A 23,087-nucleotide genomic window follows, 5' to 3' on the forward strand; every position below is an offset into this window, starting at 1 on the left:
ACCAAAACATTCACTGTGTGTACTGGAACACTTTCAGGGATCAATTGCTTCTGTGTGTATGTGCAGGGCAACAGGCTCAAAAAAAGTTAGAGGTATGGCTATAGTTTGAGGGAGGACATAGGGGAAAAAATTCAAAGTACTAGTATGTATTTCACATGAATACAGAAGCAAAAAACTCTTTCTATCAAAAAATACACATATTTAATGTTGGTCGTCTTTAATTCTAAGAAATGCAACTCCAAAAATACAAACTGAACATCAGAGTCATGTCAACCACCATAATAAAATGAAACAAAGACATTCACAATAGTTAAGACTATGGACAATGTAAGTGTGACAATTGTTATTTCCCTCTCCCTTCCCCCATGTATATTCCAATATTTATCTTCAAAAAGAAGCATTACTGAGAATACTGCTGGTGTTCAGTTAGAATTAAAAGGATTTGGATAAAGTGAAATAAGAGAGATACAGATGTGAGAGTAATGTTACAAAGACTTTACATTTTGGATTACCCCAAGATATAAAAATTCAAAAATTAACAAACTTGCTTTTATCAAAATATTACAGCTACAGGCAAGGCATCTTTAAATTAATAGCTGAGGGTATGTGAGAAAAACCACATTTTAGTGAAGGTAAACAGAAGTGGCAGTTCTTAATTAGCACTTTTGTAAAGCTCATTTATTATTACCTGGCCAACAATGAACCAAGCACAGGGCAACAAAGTTTTCTGTTTCCTTTGGCAATAAGGTGATAGAAAAATCATCATCTTTTGAAGATGCTCAAGACAAGCAGTAAAATTAAAAAAGAAGTCAAATAATAAGTAATGGAATAAATAAGTACTGAACCAGAGAGTACATTTAAACCACTAGGTAATTAACAAATATTACATAACATTATTTCAGTGGCAAACTCCAAGTGTGTGAGAGACAGTAAAGTGAATAACCACCAAAATAACAATATTCTTCTGTTTACTCTTTGGCTAAAAACCCTCAAAATAGCAGACAAAGAAAAATACATCTAACACTGGTGATAAACTGTCTCTTTACAAGCAAAATAAAGTTATCAATTTAAAACTTGGTACATTTTATAAAAACAAAAGAGGTAAAGTTGTTATAAAAGCAGTACTGTTACTTCAATGGTAACATACTGTTCGTTGACCCTGTGCAATAAAATACTTTGTTCATTCTACATTTATCAAACATGACTAACAATTACTACAGACATTATAGGAATCTTGTGTGTGGCTCCTGTTGACTTACTTTTATAACTGGGAGACATAATTTACAATCAATGTGCCACAAAAAATTTAAAGTGTTACTTCTAATAGAGTTCATGTTCAACATTTTAAAATCCTGCTTTATGTTTTGAATGGCTGATTTACAAGGAAAATAATTGACTGAATTAGCAAGAGCATATGAACATCAATGACTGCACCCATTGCCAGGAGACACTGCACTGGTTTGACACTTTTCCTTAGTACATAGAAAGCAACAGCATCCAATAAAGCCTGAGAAGAAATGCTGCTGTGTAAATACTGCAACTATTCCTGATAAAAGAATTATGGGACATATACTCAGAAGCTGCCCAATCCCATAATTTGTATTGCATAGGTCACAATCACACATATATACACACACGCGTGTATACATAGTGTGTATTTATACACACACACACAAACACACACACACACACACACACACACACAGAGAAAGAATATATTAAAAAGACAATGAAGTCTAGTCAAAGAGCAATTTACAGGCTCAATATATTTTTTTACACTTTGCTTGAAAGAAAATTTCAATATTTTACAGTAGGCATTATATACACTGCACTTTATGAAATCTAGAGTGTACTGAAATAGAAATACATTTCTGCAAACATCTGGGTAAGAAAACAGACGAAGATTTCTCCAAAGATTTGTGCTAGCTAGGTATTTTCCCTAAATCACAAAAAACTGTATCCATGGAATTATCTAGGAAGTTTTTTAAACACCATGCACGTTTATAAGCAATTGTAACTCAAAATATCCAACCTAAAACAATCTAACAATGGTCACATTAAAAAATTTAAGTATCAGATCTGATTTTAAGAAAAAACTTTATCACAATATTTGTAATGTTAACAAGTACATGTTAAGGCTAAATTGGTTCTTTTTTTAGAAACACCGTAAAGACATGTCTCCTTCAGAGCCATGGGTTATAAACTTTACCAACAGATGACAGTGCAGTGAACATAATGTTCAGTCCTACAGTCAGGATGCAGTTGCTCCTTCCCATTCCACAAGATACTGCACCTTTCCATCAAGGGTTACCCGACGAGCCAAAACACGGTATTTTTCACCACAAGCTATTCTACCTGCTGCACCAAAATAACTAGTAATTGAGTTCTTTAGATGATTCAGCTGCAATTCCTGATCTGCTAAATTGTTAAGAATCTCTGTATTGAGTTCATCATATTGATAATCTTCTTTGCTGTCATCATCTTTTACAATTTCTGAATTCTGAGGCTGGAGTGCTTTTCGTGGAAAGCGACCTCTTCTCCTCAAATGTGGTATTGCAGCAGGCCAAGTTCTTCCTGTACGAGTCCTTTTTCTGGAGTCTGATAAGCTACTTAACAAAAGATACCAACATTAAGTCCTAGAAATACTGTTTATTTAAGAAGTCTGCCTCCTCCGTACAGTTTTATTCTGCTTTACTATTTTAGTGATATCTGTACAACTCATTAGTTATGATTTGTTGATATCAATATAGAGCAATAGGTGCTTTACATAAGATGATAAATGGCTGCTTCAGGAAGTTTACCATTTAAGGTCTTGTCTACATGAGAAAGTTGCACTAGTTTAATTAAATTGGTTTTACACACGTGCTGTCTGGTCACCCTTTAAGGGTGACTTTTCTTTTGGCTTATCTTAAATCTGTTCCTAATTGCCCCTCTTTAATGGTATTTGCACCAGTTTCACTTAATCTGTTTAAATTCACACTGTAAACTAAACCAGGTGCTACTCTCTCATTTAGACAAGCCCTCAGTTAGAGAAAATATCACTGCATTTTCTAAATCAAGTGCACCTCAGTTTTTTTTTTTTAAATTTGCATTGTCTCCTCTATATCAATAGTTAGAGTCTTAAATTTCTGACTCTTCGTGGACATTTTACACGGGGGTAAAAGGTCTGTGCAAAATTCACAGACTAGATGTACTGATGACTAAAAAGAAGAAGAAGATGTAGCATTGTTTAAGTGTCATACTATAGGGGTGAGGGATTTAAGTATTTGAAAAAGGCATATTTACACCTATATTTTTGCACACTGGAATGGTTGGTGTGCTAAGACATAATATGGACTTGGTAAGTTAAAAAAAATAAATGCTATGACCTTAAATTGGTGCACACAAGACACTGTATACATGAAGTGACTTGTTTGGAAAAAAAATGTTTCATTCAGTGTGTTTTGAACATTAAAAATAAACTGCAGAGGTGTAAAAACCTGGTCATTACACACAGATGAAGACACTTGCCAGCTTTAGACTGGAAAAAAAGACAAGTCATATCAAATGTATTTGAAATTATAAAACTGGGACAAAGCTTGCAAGACATGAATCAAGCCCCTTAAACTCTCTCAATTTGACAGAGATTCTTTATGAATGTTAAATATGGAGGCAGAAAACTGCCCAGCAGATATTTGTGGAACATCCAGAAGACCAGGTTTTTTTTTAAAAATAACTGATTAACTTACCAAATCTGTGTGTCAAGATGATTCAATCCCAGTGGAAAATATACTGTACTTGATAATTTTAGATAAGTTAGGTAATTAATTTTCTTTAACATTAATAGAAATTATTAAAACAAAGGCTGTTAAAGTGAAATGATCTGAGGTGCAAGTTAGTCCTACCAAACTGAGTTTTGTATCAATTAACATTTATTAGAAGTCTAATTTGAAGAAATGGCCACACAGTGGTTCCTCTTGTTGTAAACAGTTCAAGTGCAGACTGTATCTCAACATTAAACAGTAGTTAGTAATCAAAGAGAAATTGGGCTAATTTCTCCTTAAAATAGCTTTTGTTCAAAGAGAAAATTCAGTGTTTCAGCAAGTGCAAGCTCTGTAGGATGCCTGCAACATTCTTGCTGCTTTGTCAATTAATGATAAAGTATCGTTGCACCATTTTCTTTTTCCTCCTTCAGAAAAATTAACCTAGAGAAAAAGATTAAGAGAGGTTTCTGCATGTTTCCTTTTAATGGATAATTCACTATTTACCTATAATGCCTGGAAATGCTAGATGAGGTAGTTTCTTTTGTACTGGCAGCACCTGTGGATTCCACATCTGAGGTATTGGATGAATGAGCAGTTCCATCAGATCTCCTGAGACATAAGAACACTTTTGTCATGTAATCAAAGTAATTGAACATTAACCAATTAATCTGACATTTGACAAGCAAAAATGAGCTGCTATTAGGATGGTTTAGTTTTTTCATTTACCCAACAGAGCAGGGTAAATCCAAGGCCGGGTTCTCTGGCACTGAGACTGGTTCCTTATCCTGAGAAGTAAGGGGAAAAAATTCAGATAGTTTCAATAGAAATGATCAAATGTTCAAAAACCACAGCTTAAAAGTTAGTGGTCAAATCCTAAGAAATGATATTCTGAAGTATAGAAAGATTTGAATTATTTGAACACATACCAAAGATGGCGGCTCTGAAATTTTTTGAATCATTTTTCTTGTATATGGGCCAGGTGGACGACCTACTGATTTTTTCTTCCCCTGTTTTTCAATGCCATTACTTATTTCCCTAGAAGAAAGATGACATTTTGTTTTTAAAATATTGGAGTGACTTGTCCAAGGAAAAGGTTTAATCAGTGTAAAATAAAAGTTTAGACATTTACTCCAAGTCAGTTATGCTAAATGAGGTTATCCTTGTAAATTAAAATTTGCTAAATTGACAAAAAGTTGGAGATCTTTGTCTGCAGTGTAATATGGCAACATCAAGATAACAGACAAAACCTAAAACCTTTCCAGGGACATATGCTACAACTCAATGGTTTAGGAAGAGTGCATATTTGAATGTTTGAACATTCATACTGTAGCGGGGTGCTCACCTGCTCCGGCCCTGAAGGGCCTGAAGTCAGCCCCGGGGGCAGGGTTGAGGCTGCGTGAGGGCTGCTGCTAGGGAGAGCTGCAAGCCTTGGCTGATTGGGGTGTGGCCCCAGCTGTGACTGTTTCCCCAATCAGACTGTAGCTGGCCTTATAAAGGCCAAGGAAGCCAGGAGCTGTAGGACTCTTCCTCTAGCTCTTGAGGGAGAAGGGCCTGGTTGCCTGGGAGCTGACAATGGTACCTAAAGTGCAGCAGGGCTGGGGAGCTCTGCCCTGGAGAACCCCCCCGGGCTGCAGGCCTCGATAAAGAGTAGTTATTAATGGTTCCCAATCCTGCTGGAAAGGTATAACAAGTGGGGTTCCACAAGGGTCTGTTTTGGGACTGGCTCAGTTCAATATCTTCATCAACGACTTAGATATTGGCATAGAAAGTATGCTTAAGTTTGCAGATGATGCCAAACTGAGAGGGATTGCAACTGCTTTGGAGGACAGGGTCATAATTCAAAATCATCTGGAAAAATTGGAGCAATGGTTTGAGGCAAACAGGATGAAGTTTAACAAAGATAAATGCAAAGTGCTCCATTTAGGAAGGAACAATCAGTTTCACACATACAGAATGGGAAGGGACTGTCTACGAAGGAGTACGGCAGAAAGGGATTTAGGGATTAGAGAGTGGACCACAAGTGTGCTACTGTTGCAAAAAAAAGCAAACATGATTCTGGGATGCATTAACAGGTGTGTTGTGAGCAAGACACAAGAAGTCATTCTTCCGCTCTACTCTGCGCTGGTTAGGCCTCAACTAGAGTATTGTGTCCAGTTCTGGGCACTGCACTTCAAGAAAGGTGTGGAGAAATTGGAGAGGATCCAGAGAAGAGCAACAAGAATGATTAAAGGTCTTGAGAACATGACCTATGAAGGAAGGCTGAAAGAACTGGGTTTGTTTAGTTTGGAAAAGAGAAGACAGAGGGACATGATAGCAGTTTTCAGGTATCTAAAAGCGTATCATAAGGAGGAGGGAGAAAACTTGTTCACCTTAGCCTCTAAAGGATAGAACAAGAAACAAACAATGGGCTTAAACTGCAGCAAGGGAGATTTAGGTTGGACATTAGGAAAAAGTTCCTAACTGTCAGGGTAGTTAAACACTGGAATAAATTGCCTAGGGAGGCTGTGGAATCTCCATCTCTGGAGATATTTAAGAGTAGGTTAGATAAATGTCTATCAGGTATGGTCTAGACAGTATTTGGTCCTGCCATGAGGGCAGGGGACTGGACTTGATGACCTCTCGAAGTCCCTTTCAGTCCTAGAATCTATGAATAAAGGCCAGAACAGGTACTGGGGCAGGCAAAGGCAGCAGATCCAAACCCTCCTTTGCCAGTGATGAATGGCATGTACACTGCAGTCTGCCCCAGTGAGCAGGAGCTAGATGGTGACTGGCAGTAGCCATATACTGAGGCAAGGTGGAGGTAGGGGGTTGGGGATTCCCCTGGGAAGGGAGACCCAGAGATTGTGGGGATCCAGGAGGGACATGGGGGCCAGCGACAAGCAAGACACCAGCTGACAGAGGGCACTCTAGGCTGGCGAGCTAATTCCCTGGACATCCAGCAGGAGGTGCCGCCCGAGTGAGTCGATGCTTCGCCACAATACAGAATGTTCAATTTATATAGAATTCTGATGTTAAAAATCAACTGTGTTTAAAACGTAGATAATCTAGGAATTTGACTTATAATTTGAAATCCCATCTCCTGTTTAAAATCTTAGTTCAGACAGTTGCGTAACAGGAGAAGCAATGTTTTTTGTTTACTAAAGAGCAGCAAGGTCTGGTTAGCTAGTATCTATTTTCTATTCTCAGTGCTGCTAAATTAAACTGTTTTCAAGAGGTCTTTCTAAAGGCTAAATAGATTAAACTCAACATCCTGATTTTATAACAATCTCAAAAGATCAGTGCATAAATGTAAAGATCATTCTATATTCTTAAAGCAATTGCACTCAAAGTGCAGAAATAAGTTATTCACCTACATACATGTTTAATAATGCATAATATGTACTTTAAACCTTTGGGGAGACCCCCTCTGATAACAGACCATCTAAAATATTTATGGAAGTTTGAAATCAATATTGTTCTAGACCCAAAATTCAATCTAATGCAAAGTTAGTCTGCTGGAGAAAAAAAATTCTTCTACTGTCATTAAGAAGTTAATCAACTAGCCAGGATCTACATAATAGGTATGCGCTCTCTCTGCCTCACTAATTCATTACACATTAATCCTAGGGTTGTACTAAAATGGGTGAATAAACTTTTAGCACGATACAACATTAAGGCAATATTGGTACTTTTGACAGCTATTTTTTGTATGATTTCAGTTCCATTACAAAGTCCTGAAGTCACTATGCTGTTGATTTATTTTACCTTGCATCAGGTATGGGTTTGGATGATTTTCTGCCTTTAATTTTGAATTCATGAGATGTTCCCTCTGGTTCTTTCTCTGCCTTTAAAGCAGCATTTGGTGGCATAGGAGGAACACGAATTCTCAAGCCAAACAAATGCTTCTTTTTCTTTATCTCTTTTCCAGACATAAACCTAGAGTGATTAAGAATTAAAATTCAGAGACTGGAGAAAGCCAAAAGTATCCTAAAAGTACACAAACTAAAAAGTTAAACTAGAAACCTCTTTCTAATGCTAGTTTTATGTATCCTATTTTGTTCTCCCCACTCCACCCCAATATGTAATGCTAAGACAGAGGGGGAAAAGATGGAAGTTAAATCAAGTTTTGCTGGTGATCTGACTTTCAAAGCTCTCTCAATCACCACAAAATATTCAACATAGAAAGAGTTTAGTTTATCTAGTAAAAATGCCATCTGCAGCCACCAATAGTTATTCTGGGTAAAGTTTCTAAGATGACTGGGGTGGGGGAATCTACATTAAAGAAAGATGTGAAAAGAGCACTTGAAATTTATAATAAAACCTCATTAACTTACATGGTTTTGTAATCATTTAATGCTTCCAGTACATGCTCATATCTTTCAGATTTTGGAGTGTCTGCCAGCTGTAAAGTATTAAGAAGTGATTTAACTTACTGGAATTTTCAGTAATAAAAGGTCCAATGATCTAGATCAGAGCTCTGCTTGTTTAAAGACTACTGGTTTGTGATCATAGTATGTCTTGAAGGTATGATTTATGGTGAAAGTTGCCTTACCCCAAACATGGGCTACTATATTTAGTACTCAATGTATTCCATGAGTCTAGGCTGTGCGATTTTCTGCAGAATCCATCCTTGCCAGAGAATCTAAGCTTTCATTTTAAAAGAAAAATTGTTTCTTGTAGCTCTTACAGTTTTTTTTAAGAAAACCTCAACCACAAACTTCTAAATACATTAGAAATATAGACTATAAATTGATGCAGTGTTGTCTTCATGAGCCTGCAGATATCTTGGAACAAGAACTCTGTGGTGTTAAATATTCCACTGAGATGAATGGGTTAACCCTGAAAGTACAAGACAGTTTATATATCAATATTGTTAACTATTTAATTGATCATCATTTTAGCAGACATATCCTGCTATGGGGCCTAATTATTATTATTTAATCTAAGGTTGCTCAACACCACTCAAGAAGTGTAATAGAGCCTTAAAATGGAGGTAAAATATTAACCCCCCCAACTTTAAAACTTCCTTTCATTATCAGAAATATGTAAATAGGGTTTAGTGTAAATCAGAATTAGGCTTAGAAGTGTTTACCCCACAATCCTAAACTTCCTCTTATGGATGCCAAAAGTCCCAAATAGTTTCTTCCCAGCTACTGAAATCTGCTTCTTTCCCTCTTAAAGCTTATAGAATGCATTCATGAGTTGCCAATACAAAAACCTACTTAACCCTAAGAACTGAAGATATGGGGACAACATAAAATAAATTTAACTCACTATTTAAATAAGTAACAGGCTCCACAGTACTGACTACTACTCATTTTCATATTTAACGTAACATTTTTTTAAAATTTCAAGGAAGCTACCAGAGAACATACATATACATTCTATTCTGGTTCCCCAGAAGTTACATCCACCTTGCTGTGAAGTATGTGGACCTTTGACTATATAGTCAGGGCCAATAATTTACCACAATTCATGATTAGGACAAATACCATGTAATTGAGGGCTGACTGATTATTTACAACTTGCAACAAAGTACAAACTCATACCACTAAAGAATAAAAAAAGGAAGAGGAAAAGAAATCAAGGAGAAAAGCCAAAAGGTAAATTTAAAAAAAAATCCTTACCATTTCCCCACATCTGCAAAACTTGTGGCAGAGGGGCAAGGTACCACATTTAACACTTAATTTTTATTAGTATTAAAAAAGCCCACAAAAGTGACCCACCGCTGTGCAAGACAGAAGCGCGACCGGAACTCATATCAGAGCTAATTTACTAAAAACAGGGGTAGGGAAAGCGTTCAAACTAATTTAGCCAAAGAATGTTAATGAAAAAATTAACTTTACACAAGCTAGCTTTTGGGTATATGTACACACATATACATCCCATGTATTTACAGTCTCTGGAATTCTGGAGCCAACAGCAGATTTTGCAACTGTGCAGGACCTGAGCTACAGAATCAATATAGAACTTCTGTAACAATTCTTTCACTCTAAAAAACAATGACACTGAAATGTTAGTTTTAGGAGCCCTAGTTCCAGTTCACCACCTCTCTCCTATTTTACATAAGGGTCAAGAAAATTAGCCGCTTATCAATTAAAAATGCACTGGTCTGAAGGAAAATAAAAAAAAAAAAAGTTATTTCTAAACACCATGGACTCCTCAGAAATGCAAGGAGAGATCTAGGAAACATTTATACAATATAAATTCCTGATAAATCACTGCTTGGCAAAAACCCAAGATTTACCAGCATTATCAAAATACAGAGTTGACTGGCATACAATTTTTCACTATTTTTTCATTTCTCCCTTAGTGGAAAAGAGGCACGGAATCACAATATTTATGCCCAAATCTGGAAGATTCCCCCCACTCCACTTTTCCTCTACTGTACAACATTATCTATACTCTCCTAGTTCATTACAGAATTTGGCCTTCTGACTGAAAAGGAAGCAGCCTCCTCTGGAAGTTCACAAACGCTGCTGCTTAACCAGCTGGAAGCGCCACTTAACAGACAGGTGTGCATTTTCCTGCTTTCATTCTCTCTACGCAATAATGGTTTTAGCAACAAGTTTTGTTTATATCTGAGGATAGTTATAAATAAAAGAAGGGTTACTTCTGCAGCATTTCTGGCCTAATAGTAAGAAACCAGAAATTAAAACCAGATATCTAGTCCATTTGTCATGCAATGTATTAAAAGGTCATGGTCCTGCCTGGAATATTCAGTTTTTTAAAAACTTATTGAAATGCCACGAAAAGTGAGTACTCACCACATTCTCTACTATTCTGCTACTGTATTTCATTATAGATTAAACACATTTTTACTTTTGGTAAAATAAGTTACACTTGTGAATAGACTCAGAAAAAAGAGAAGCATAGAACACATTGACCTGTTCTTTATTATTTATATAAAAGGCTCAACATGAGAATTCCTACAAATGATCAATCAACTTCAGAATTAGCAAACATGCTATATATCAGATTCTAATTAATCCAGATACCTCTATCACAATAATTCTGTTTAATTACTGCTATTTAAGATGGGTCATAATTAGACTCAAAAGTATCCACACCCAAAAGTTTTTGAACATAGTTACTTGAGTGTGTTTTTCCAGAATTTAGGAATGGTGACAAACAAGTGTTTGGGATCTAAAAAACCTGAGTTTTGTGTCTCACGTTTACTTTGGTTTAGGCAAAAAAGTCCACACAGATATATTAACTTATTAAACAAAAAGTACATCAACTTAGGGAATAATCAGGATATAAAAAGTGTTAAAAGTCAATTGAGTACAATATCTGTATTCAGAGCCGTCCCGTCCATAGGATGGACCGGGGCAACCACACTGGACCCCATGCTTTGAGGGTCAGCATGTTTCAGGGGGAAAAGGAGTCGAGGGGATTAGCGGGGGGCCAGCACTGGCAGCAGCGCGACCAAGCCCCAGCCTCCCCTGCATTGTTCGGGGAGGGGGCAGAAGCCAGAAAGGGGCAGGGGATTGGGGGAAGGGGTGGAATGGGGGCAGAGCAGGGGCAAGAGGCGGCGGGGTAGGGGCAGAGGCTTGCAGGAAGGGTGGAGTGAGGGTGGGGCTTGGGGCTGAAGGGGAGGAGGGTTGTCCCGGGCCCCACACACCCCTAGGAACAGCCCTGTCTGTATTTAAAGAATTCAAAACCTTCTGAAATGATTCTCTTATAAGAAAAAAAAATTGCTTTGCATGCTTTTTGTCAACACTAGGTTAGCTATTAATTATGTCTGTCTGTCATTACATGCAGAACTACAACCCCATGTGTTAACACTTGTTCTCCCTAAATCAGATTTATTGAGGAGTAGGTTTGTTTAGGGAACTGAATTTCTTTAATCCTCAGGCAATTACCCAGCAAATCAACTAGCTTGAAAATAAGCAGCACAGCGGTGCAGCAACAGGCTGCCTTGTCATGTCACTGGAAAAAAGTCAAAAACAGTCTAATGATAATAGCAGGCGGCACTGACATACTGACCTTCTGTGAAAAATATGTTTGCTTAATTTTACAAAAAAGCTTGCAATTTAGTAAAGAGAAAGATGCTTATAATTAAAAATAGTTCAAGGTTTCCATCCCATAACTTGCAGATGTCAACCAATGTTTTTCAAAGCACCAAATATGGCAAAAGTATTAATAGTAACAATTTTTTTTTGAGGTGGTTAAAATGCAAAAAGCATTCTATTTCAGCACCTCAATGATTCAAAATACTAATTGACAGATCCTGTGTAGGTCATAGGTAGATGCATCTGCAGTAATGTAGTGCTTAAAATGTTTTTTTAGAACACTAAAATTTCTTTTAATTGAGATACAGAAGGAAAATATTACGATTCACTTTTATTCTGAAGCACTAAGTATATATACACTTACAAGAACAGCATTTGTTTAGGTGGTTTTTAATTAAAAGCTTCTGTCATATATGGAAAATGTTTGCAGACTTCAGTTTCTCTTCATTTTCCCCTAACATATTTTCCTATTAAGGACTATTTTAAAATCAATTCACAGGCATTTTCTACTTCAGTTGTCACAAAGCTGCTAATAAGCTCGTGTTCTGGCTTTCACAGAGTCTTACTTTGACAGCTACTTTTAACAGTTTACTAATCTATTTAACCTCTTGGGTACTTAATTCCCCTGGACAGTGGGCAGAAAAATGCCTTACCGTTGTCATATTTCTAAATGGAAGATATAAAAAAAAAAAACAAAGATTCAGTGCTTGGGTATAAACAATGAAAGTGGTCATCTGAACAACAAACTATGCAATAGTTATCTGGATCATACTAAATTTTATAGCTCAAAGTCTATGACACTTAAAAGTTATGTTGAATAGTTCTAGAAGTCTATTAAAACCGTATGTCTCATTACTTGTGTTTCAGATTTTAAGGCCAAAAGGGACTATAATAATAATTTAGTCTGACCTCCTGCAGGCCACAGACACTCACCCAGTAGTTTTGTGAATGTATTGACTGCTAAGAAAAACAAAAGCAAGAAAAGAATATTTCAACTACCTACCTCACCAGGGTGCAATCTATCCCAGTTTTCATTAATGTATGTCATAAGTTCAAGCTCTGAATCAAAGTATTTCTTCTTATGAATAACACTTAGGTTGTAAAGGCATAGATGTGCTATATCTACCCTAGAATTCAGAAATATTTAATCAAAAACATTAAGTTTTTATTTCTTTAATTTTTTACAAACCATTAGTCCTTGAAATAGCTTTGCACAAAAATATTAGCACAATATGGCTAAGAGAGTACAAAGCCTGATTAGAAACAGTCTCAAATTTTCAAAACAATATTCTTATAAAATCTGCATTTCTATCCCCCTTTTCTGACTTACGTCCTGTTTTCTCCCTAGGCCTCAGCCCACTGCCATGATGCCCTTTTAGTTCCAAAGATTGTTTAGATCTTAGAATATTTAATTGATGCAAGATAAAACACAAGAATTTAACATTGGCAAATCATCAAATGAGTTTCCATAAAATATTTATTCATGTTGCAACTTATTCAAAATTATTTGGTATTTGTACAGAAGAGCTCAAGTTCACAAGGTTCAAATTACAACTCACTTCTAATTCTCAACTAGGAAATTCTATTTTAAAGTATGTCAAAATGCTTGTTAATGTGCACCCTGTATTTGGCTTGCCCAATGGCAGTACTCTATACTTGGGTAACAGATCCTGTTTAGACTTTTTAAGTTTCTCATACCCAAGCCAGCAGTGGTTTGTAATATTGAATTGTCCAAGGAAGAGGACCCTAGATATCATGCATTAACAACATGACTAAGGACACACAATAACTAGCTTTGAAGGAGGAGACCTGTCCTTTGTTTATAGAAGCAGTGGGTACCACCCAAACGTCAAAATATAAACCGGATGACCCTCAGGTTTACAAAGAGACATGAGATGTCCAGAAGAAAAGTGGGTAGAGGGTTACATATTTCTTTAAGTTGTACTTACCATCTCAAGGGTAAACGTTTGAGGTACTCTGGTCCAGAACTGCAAACTGAACAAATGAATGTATAAAACCTAAAACAAAAAATAAAATTAAGATATTAAGAGAATGGCTTTTAAGACAAACCTAACACTTTAGATGCCGTGAGTTAAATAGCCAGAGAACTAAAATATAAACTTCATTTTGTTGTGTCTTCCTTACAAACTGCATTCTAAAATGCTTTCGGAGTTATAACTATTTTAATGTTTTATGTTTAAATACAAACAGAGGATTAAAACAATCCACATTTCAAATAAAAAAAATCAAAAAGTTCAGTTCAAGCTTCTTACCTGTCACCGAAAAGCATTGGCTTTTGGAGACACTGCACACAAGCCTCATGAAACCACTGGTTACATTTGCAGCACTGCAGCATCTTTAAATACCAGCTTCACCAACAGAAATAAAAATAAGACAAGTGTTACAATAAAACTGCTGCAAATGTTTCCCCAATACAATGTGGTCATATTATATTTAGAAAGACTATTAGGTCAAAGTTGACCAAAAATTTAAAAATAAGATTTTTATTAAGTGTATCATCAATAGAGATTTCAATAAATTTTAGTTCCATGGTGAAAATGACTAGAAACTGTCTACAAACAAGGGAAACTGACTAGTCTGTTCTTGTTTATTCAGGTGGAAGAAATACAAATAATAAGCAGCTGTAGAATAAAATAAATTCTGTTTATTATAATGTGAACTATTTACTACATATGTGTGGATATTTATTTAAAAATTAAAGGAAAACATTTTTATTCTGATAACATCCTCTTTAAATACTCAGTAAATTTTCAAGAAAAACTGTGCAGTTAAATAGGACCAACATCTTTAATTACTCTAGACCACTGGTTCCCGAACTGGGGGGCACGAAGAAATTCCAAGGGGGGAGTGCGAGGCTGTCCGGCCCTTGAGTTCCTGGACAAAGAGGCTAGCCTCCAGCCCCTCCCCTCCTGTCCCCCCATCCCTTGTGCCCGCCCACCTCCCAGGCTTTCCAATAAGCCAGTCCTGCTGCTCTGAGCAGCCTAATAAGAGGGCGGGGAGTGAGGGAAGGGGGAGTTGGATAAGGGGCAAGAGATCCCGGTGGGGCTGTCAGGGGACAGGGAGTGGTTGGATGGGGTGGAGGTTCAGGGGGCACGCACGCAATCAGGAGACAGGGAGCAGGGAAGTTGGATAGGTGTGGATAGGGCTCAGGGAAGTAAGGAGATGGGGGATTGGATAAGGAGTGGGGTACCGGGAGGGGGCGGTCAGAGGACAAGGATCGGGGGGAGGGGTGTGTTGGATGATGGTAAAGGAGAAAATTGGGGGCGTGAGGGTTTCTCGAAAAAATTAAAGAGGGCGTGATGCCAAAAAGTTTGGGAACCACTGCTCTAGACTATTCATTAAGTATTTTGGTTCTTTAAAAAAAAAAAAGGGGGGGTGTGTCTTTTTTAGTGTAATATAAACAAAATGATACATTGCTGAATACCTTTGAAAGAAAAAGCTACATCTCTTCCAAATGTCAACTAGGTTCATTCTACAAAGATACCACTTTTATATAAACCAGACATCCCTCTGCCCACTTTCCCAATACCACTTTCCCAACCTTAACGTAAGTGCCAGTAAAAGTAGTGAGATTCAGATATTTTATGTAAAGTTCTAAGCACCGTTCCAGGTAGCACTTAGTATAAAAATGAGTAAGGTCAGCAAACAGACATAACAACTGCAGCCATTCCATAATTTTCCAAGTGGACTGTTAAGGGTCTACTGTACAATGACTTCAGCATGCACCATTGCAATAAATACACTAGCAGCAAAAAGGCACAAGCAGAATGAGGACACCAGTCACAGGTCTGTTCTCTGTGCCTGTTACCCTCAGGAATGAAATATCCGCTAAAAAAACACCACTCCCTACAGAAAATAGCACCAGTACTCAATGCCATTGGAATAGAGGCCAAAATTTTGTTTGCAACTGAACAATTCCCTCGTGCCCTTCCCCTGGCAGGCCATACTAAGGCCATGGCTACACTAGAGAGTTGCAGCGCTGGTGAGGGGGTTACAGCGCTGCAACTTAGGACGTGGCCACACTTGCAAAGCACAGCCAGCGCTGCAACTCCCTGGTTGCAGCGCTGGCTGTACACCCGGTCGAGCCTCGGGTGTAGGGATTCCAGCGCTGGTGATCCAGCGCTGGTCAGCAAGTGTGGACGCCCACCAGCGCTTTTATTGACCTCCGGGGTATAAGGAGGTATCCCAGAATTCCTGTCCACAACAAACCGGAAGAAAGGGAGAGCTCGGAGTTCAGCCAAACTGCTTATTTAAAAAACAAACACAGCTCCTGTTTGCTGAGCGAGCGGAGGCAGGCAGGGGAATTACTTTGGAATGTTCACAGCTGTTTGCTTGAAGAGAGAAACAGCACGCTCATACGGCGGGGGGGGGAGGGGAAAGTCCGTGTTGAGCAGTTGCTGATCTGGTCTGATGGGTATTTAGCAGTACATAATTTGCATTTAGTGAATGAGAGAGGAGTGGGGGAAGGGAGTTAGAACTTTTAAAATGATTGAAGGTAGGCACAGTCCTTAGAACTTGCAAGGCAGGGAGCTGAGAACAGTGTCAACTCCAAAAATCCATTCTGTCTCCTCCACCCTCCCTGTCACATTCCACCCCACCCCCCTCTTTTGAAAAGCACGTTGCAGCCACTTGAATGCTGGGATAGCTGCCCACAATGCACCACTCCCAACAGCGCTGCAAGTGCTGCAAATGTGGCCACACTGCAGCGCTGGTAGCTGTCAGTGTGGCCACACTGCAGCGCTGGCCCTACACAGCTGTACAAACACAGCTGTAACTACCAGCGCTGCAAAACTATAAGTGTAGCCATGGCCTAAATGTCTGCAGCTGGAGAGCAGTGCAATGGGGTGCAAAAGATGAATAAGCATGTCTTATTTAAAACAGAAGGGAATTCTGAAACTGATCTTCAGCTTTCCATTGTGGCTGTAAATATGATACATCTGCCTGTTTTATCTGTAGCTGCTGTTGTTGCAGCCTGGAGTGGTGCTCCCTCCACACACAACCACCACGAGCAGGAGGAGAAAGATGCAGACTGAGATGACGTGTTCAGTGAGATACTGCAAGCCAGTGCTGCAGCAGACTGTGAACATACCAGACAGCCTAGAGAGGGAAAGAGCAGACAGAAGAAAGGCCCAGGAATCCCAGCAGGAAGACTAGAGGGAGATGTACCAGAACATGAAGGGGCTTCTCAGGCAGGAAATACAACTGATGCAGATTCTTGTTGGCCTCCAGGTCTAGTCACAGATTCACCTACATCCCTTTGCAGTCAACGAAGAACTCTTATTTCAGCAGCTCCCTTACCCCCTCATTTCAATTTTAAATTTCTGTTATTTATTTTATTAGTTTACACTGTATTGGTTTATAATTGCCCACTAAATGTTTTGCACTATTTTTGGTATAAAATAAAAATTTATATTTTGGAAATAATTTTTTTTTTAACTTCATAACATCACAGAATGCCTAGCGCTACTTAAAGGGCACATTACTTGTAACCGAACAGGATCATAGAATTCATAGGTACAGTTATATAATTATAAACCTACAGCAAGCACTGCATAATTCACAGGACATTAAGAGACTACTTTTAATAAATGTACACCAAGCACGAAGCAATTTCTAACCACCCCCGCAAACTTCAGGGCCAGAGAGAGCACTGTCATGAAAAGAGGGTCACTCACCTTGTACAGTAACAGGGGTTCTTCGAGATGTGAGTCTCTGTTGGTGCTCCACTTTAAGTAATTAGAGGCGCAGGGGCACGCAGGCGGAGAATTTCAACAGCAGTACCTGACTGGGCCACACATGTGCACATCCTGTCTTGTGCCTGCATCGGCGATTATCTAGTCCTGTGCAGTTGCCCTCACCTGCCCTCCTTTACCACAGACGATTCAATTAGAACTCTGAAGTAGAGGGGAAGAGGGTGTAGGGGAGCCCCCACACGGACTCACATCTCAAAGAATCTCAGTTACTGCACGAGGTGAGTAACCGTCTCCTTCTTTGAGTGGAGTCCGTGTGGGCGCTTCACTTTAAGTGCCTGTAGAGCAGTGCCACTCAAGGGAAAGAAGGGGCTTCGGAATTAGGTCTGAATGGACAATAAGACTGTGTCTCAGCCGAGTGTCAGAGGCTGAGTCCTGGTCAATCCCGTAGCGTTGTATGAACGTGTGAGAGGATGTCCAAGTGGCTGCTTAACCTATGTCAGTGATAAGAACGTTGTTCATAAAAGGCATGTTCAAAAAGACTACCAATGTGGCTATGGATCTTGTGGAGTGTGTTCTGATCCATGATGGAGGCTGCAGTTCATGTTGGATGTAGCAAAGCTGGATGCAGCCAGAAATCCATTTGGAAAGTCTCTGCTTAGATATGGGTTTGCCTTTGGACCTTTCCATCGTGGAGAGAAACAATTCAGGAGTCTCTCTGAACACTTTGGTCCATTCTAGATAAAAGGCTAGTGCCCTTTGGACATCCAGGGTGTGGAATATCACCTCGTTTGTTCTTCTGAGATTTAGAAAACAGATGGGAAGATGAATGGGTTGATTAATGTATAATGAAGAAGGGATTTTAGATAGAAACTTTGGGTGCGGCCTTGGAGTGACCTTATTCTTAAGAAAGATCTTATATGGTGGGTGTGCCATAGAATATCATGGTGGGAAGGGACCTCAGGTGGTCATCTAGTCCAACCCCCTGCTCAAGGCAGGACCAATCCCTAACTAAATCATCCCAGCCAGGGCTTTGTCAAGCCTCACCTTAAAAACCTCTAAGGCAGGAGATTCCATCACTCCTTAGGTAACCTATTCCAGTGCTTCACCACCCTCCTAGTGAAAAAGGTTTTCCTAATATCCAACCTAAATCTCCCTCACTGCAACTTGAGACCATTACTCCTTGTTCTGTCATCTGCTACCACTGAGAACAGTCTAGATCCATCCTCTTTGGAACCCCCTTTCAGGAATTTGAAAGCAGCTATCAAATCCCCCCTCATTCTTCTCCTCTTCTGCAGACTAAACAATCCCAATTCCCTCAGCCTCTCCTCATAAGTCACGTGCTCCAGCCCTCTAATCATTTCTGTTGCCCTCCACAGGACTCTTTCCAATTTTTCCACATCCTTCCTGTAGTGTGGGGCTCAAAACTGCACACAGTACTCCAGATGAGGCCTCATCAATGTCGAATGGAGGGGAATTATGTCCCTCAATCTGCTGGCAATGCCCTTTCTTATACAGCCCAAAATGCCGTTAGCCTTCTTGGCACCAAGGGCACACTGTTGACTCATATCCAGCTTCTCATCCACATAACCCCAGGTCCTTTTCTGCAGAACTGCTGCCTAACCATTCAGTCCCTAGTCTGTAATAGTGTATGGGATTCTTCCGTCCTAAGTGCAGGACTCAACTTGTCCTTGTTGAACCTCCGATTTCTTTTGGCCCAATCCTCTAATTTGTCTAGGTCCTTCTGTATCTACCACTCCTTCCAGTTTAATGTTATCGGGAAACTTGCTGAGGGTGCAGTCCATGCCATCCTCCAGATCTTTAATGAAGACACAGAACAAAACCGGCCCCAGAACCTACCCTTGGGGCACGCCGCTTGATACCGGCTGTCCACTAGACATGGAGCCATTGATCACTATCCATTGAGCCTGACTGATCTAGCCAGCTTTCTATCCACCTTACAGTCTGTTCATCCAGCCCATTTTTCTTTAGCCTGCTGGCAAGAATACTGTGGAAGACTGTATCAAAAGCTTTGCTAAAGTCAAGGAATAACACGTCCACTGCTTTCCCCTCTTCCACAGAGCCAGTTACCTCATCATAGAAAGCAATCAGTTTAGTCAGGCATGACTTGCCCTTCATGAATCCATGCTGGCTGTTTCTGAAGCACTTAGAGGAGAGAAAAGTGATCAGGACTGATAACTCCGTGAGGACCAGCTCCATGATTTTTCCAGGGACTGAGGTGAGGCTGACTGGCCTGTAGTTCCCCGGATCCTCCTCCTTCCTTTTTTTAAGGATGGGCACTACATTATAGCCTTTTTACGCTCATCTGGGACCTCCCCCAATAGCCATGCATTTCAAAAATAATGGCCAATGGCTCTGCAATCACATCCGCCAACTCCTTTAGCACCCTCAGATGCCCCGCATCCAGCCCCATGGACTAGTGCTCGTCCAGCTTTCTAAATAGTCCTGAACCACTTCTTTCTCCATAGAGAACTGGTCTCCTCCCTGTGCTGTACTGCCCAGTGCAGAAGTCTGGGAGCGGACCTTGTTCGTGAAGACAGAGGCAAAAAAAGCATTGAATACATTAGCTTTTTCCACATCCTCTGTCACTAGGTTGCCTCTCTCATTCAGTAAGGGGCCCACGCTGTCCTTGACCTTCTTCTTGTTAACATACCTGAAGAAACCCTTCTTGTTACTCTTAACATCTCTTGCTAGCTGCAACTCCAAGTGTGATTTTGGCCTTCCTAATTTCACTCCTGCATGCTTGAGCAATAATTTTTATGCTCCTCCCTGGTCATTTGTCCAATCCTCCCCCATAAGGTCCCCAAGTTCTTCTACATGTCTTGCAGACATGATGGCAACAAGAAAAGCAACTTTCATGGACAGGTGGAGTAGTGAGCACTTAAAGGTTTGAAAGGGTCACTTGGGAGGGATTGAAGCACTAAAGTGAGGTCCCATGGAGGAGTTGGGGCTCTGGGTAGATGTTACGTATGCCCTGTAGGAATCTTCCGGTAATTGGCTGTGCAAAGACTGAGACCCCATTGACTTTGTGGTGGAAGGTTGTGATCGCTGCCATCTGAACTCATAAAGAGGTCATTCAGAGATCCAATTTCTTAAGTTGGAGTAAGTAATTAGGGTGACCAGATGAGAGGAAGAAAATATCGGGACGCTTTGGGGGGGGGGGGGGGGGGAAGAAGTGTGCTGCAAAAATATCGGGACAAAAATTGCATCCCAACCAACCAATTGATTGGGACACAGGGTAAATGCCTAAATATCGGGACATCTGGTCACCCTATAAAGTAATCCAGGACTATTGGCAGAGTAGCGGTAGTGGCTTCTATTCCTCTGTTTAAATACCACATGTGGAATCTCTTCCATCTGTGGAGGTACGTCAAGTGTCTGCTGTTGAACAAGATGTCTAACTTCCTCAGAACAGATCTCCTCCTAGCTTTGGAACTACTGATGAGCCAAGCTCTCTGGTGGAGCGTCTCCAGGTTTGGCTGCAAGATTTGGCCTGTATCCTGTGACAAGAGGTTCGGAAGAGGTGGGAGGACATGAGAATCATCTGTTGTCCATATAGATACCAGGTTTGCCTGGGCCAGACTGGGACTATCAGGATGGCTTCATCGGTTCTGATCTTGTGGATAACCCTGGCCAGCAACAGGGTCGGGGAAAGGCATACAGGAGATTTACGTCCCATCAGATGAAGATGTCACCCCTGGATCTTGGTCCCAAGGCCTGCTCTGGAACAGAACATTGGACATTTGGTGTTGACTCATGCCAAATAGACTTATTATGGGGAAGTCTCATTGTTGGAATATGTTGTGAATTACTGAGGTGTTTATTTCCCCACTCGTGGTCGTGGGAGAAATTTTGGCTTAACATGTCCACAGCGATGTTCTGAGATCCTGGTAGGTAGGTGGCTGATATGGAGATGGTGTGTTGACTACACCGTATCTACAGCCTTATGGCCTCTGTACATAGGGAGTGTGACCTTGCTCCTCGTTTGTTTACGTGGAACATCCAGGTCACATTGTCTGTCATGCTCTGCATGGCCTTGTTTTTGATCAGAGGCAGGAAATGTGTGCAAGCGTTGTGAATGGCTCACAGTTCCAGAACATTGATGTGTAGTGTTGATTCCAAAGACGACCATCTGCCCTGGATGGTGAGATTGTTTAAGTGGGCACCTCACTCCAATATGGAGGCATTTGTTGTGATTATCAGTTCGGGGGAAGTCTGTAGAAAAGGGACACTTACACACAAATTGTGCAAGCGGGTCCACCACTGAAGGGAGTCCGACTTTTGTTGGCATAGAATCATAGAATCACACATGTTTAAAAGTTTTTTCAGACTGCGTTTGTGTGGGAGGTACACCATCCTGAGCCACCCTTGGAGGCAGCAAATCCACAGTCTTGCTTGTCAGACGACATAAGTGGTCACCGCCATGTGTCTCAATAGTCAGAGGCAGGTCCTGACGGATGTTTGTGGACTGCTCACTGTGGTATTGATCAGGTTCACTAGACACTAAGGTGACAAATCTGTGAAATGGTAAAGAGGGTGAGAAATCTCTGAACTGGTGTTAATGTTGACTTTTGAAGGTTTATTTGCAGGCTGAGCTTTGTGAAGAGTGACATCTTTTGTGTGGCTTTGATGGCTTCTTTCCAAGTAGGAGCCCTGAGGAGGCAACCATCTAAATACGGGTACATCATGACCCCTTGCTTGCGTAAGTGGGCTGCTGCCACTGCCAGAACTTTGGAAAACACTCGGGAAGCTGTGGAAAGGCCAAAGGGCAGTACCAGGTATTTATATTGATCCTGCCCAAGGACAAATCAGAGGAAGAGTCTGTGTGCTGGATGAATAGTGATGTGAAAATAAGCATCTTGCAGGTCGAGGACTACAAACTTATCTCCTCGTTCCAGAGCTAGAATGATTGTTGCTAAAAGTAACCATCCAGAATTGTTGTGTTTTGACAAATTTGTTTAGGTTCCCGAGATCGAGAATAGGTCTCAATCCCCCAGACTTTCTGGGTTAAAAAATAAACCGGAATAGAACCCTTTCCCTGTGTGTTGTAGCAGCACTGGTTCTACTGCACTGAGTTGCAGAAGGTGCTCTACTTCCTGTCTCAGGAGGAGCTCATGAGAGGGGTCCCTGAGGAGAGATGGAGAGGGAGGGTGGATAGAGGGGGATGGAGAAGAACAGGATAGGAGTATCTTGTTCTGATGACTTCCAATACCCTTTTGTTGGAAATGATGGTTTGCCATATTGAGTAGAGTAGTATTACATAACCTGGAAATGGATGGTTGATGGATAGTGGTGTAAGCACTGGAAATTGGGGGATGACTGCTAAGCCCTTCAAATTGATGTTTGGGATAGGTTGTGGTGGTGCGGTGGGTTGAAAAAGAGTTTGTTTTACACTTGGTGGCCTTTGTCCGCGCCTCTAAGGATCCTCTTGTCTCTGGGTCTACATACAGGGAGCCTGTTTAAATGTTGTGAGGTGTAATACCTGCCCTGTTTACGTTGTGTTGCAGGTGTATATATGCCAAGAGATCTGAAAGCGGCTGTCAAATCCTTTAGTGAGAGGAGGGATTCATCGGTCTTAAAAGTTAACAGTTTTGGACCCTCGAAGGGGCGGTTCTCTA

The 23,087-nt window shown here is 40.2% G+C and overlaps 1 protein-coding gene across 4 annotated transcripts in view; it reads right to left on the bottom strand.

Moving 5' to 3' along the window:
- Positions 1-200: 200 nt before the first annotated feature.
- MTF2 (metal response element binding transcription factor 2) overlaps positions 201-23,087 on the bottom strand; it is a 56,321-nt gene continuing 33,434 nt past the window's right edge. For 3 of the 4 annotated variants that reach the window (XM_050962471.1, XM_050962469.1, XM_050962472.1), the window contains 9 exons: positions 14,011-14,106; positions 13,687-13,755; positions 12,741-12,864; positions 8,057-8,124; positions 7,488-7,658; positions 4,670-4,778; positions 4,470-4,528; positions 4,248-4,352; positions 201-2,609 (listed from right to left, as the gene is read on the bottom strand). In XM_050962471.1, coding sequence (XP_050818428.1) covers positions 2,252-2,609; positions 4,248-4,352; positions 4,470-4,528; positions 4,670-4,778; positions 7,488-7,658; positions 8,057-8,124; positions 12,741-12,864; positions 13,687-13,755; positions 14,011-14,106 — 1,159 coding nt within the window. In that variant the 3' untranslated portion in view covers positions 201-2,251. The remainder of the gene's footprint in view (positions 2,610-4,247; positions 4,353-4,469; positions 4,529-4,669; positions 4,779-7,487; positions 7,659-8,056; positions 8,125-12,740; positions 12,865-13,686; positions 13,756-14,010; positions 14,107-23,087) is intronic. The other variant, XM_050962470.1, reaches the window with a different exon arrangement.

The sequence above is a fragment of the Gopherus flavomarginatus genome, chromosome 7 (genome assembly GCF_025201925.1).
Source record: "Gopherus flavomarginatus isolate rGopFla2 chromosome 7, rGopFla2.mat.asm, whole genome shotgun sequence".
Taxonomy (NCBI): Eukaryota; Metazoa; Chordata; order Testudines; family Testudinidae; genus Gopherus; species Gopherus flavomarginatus.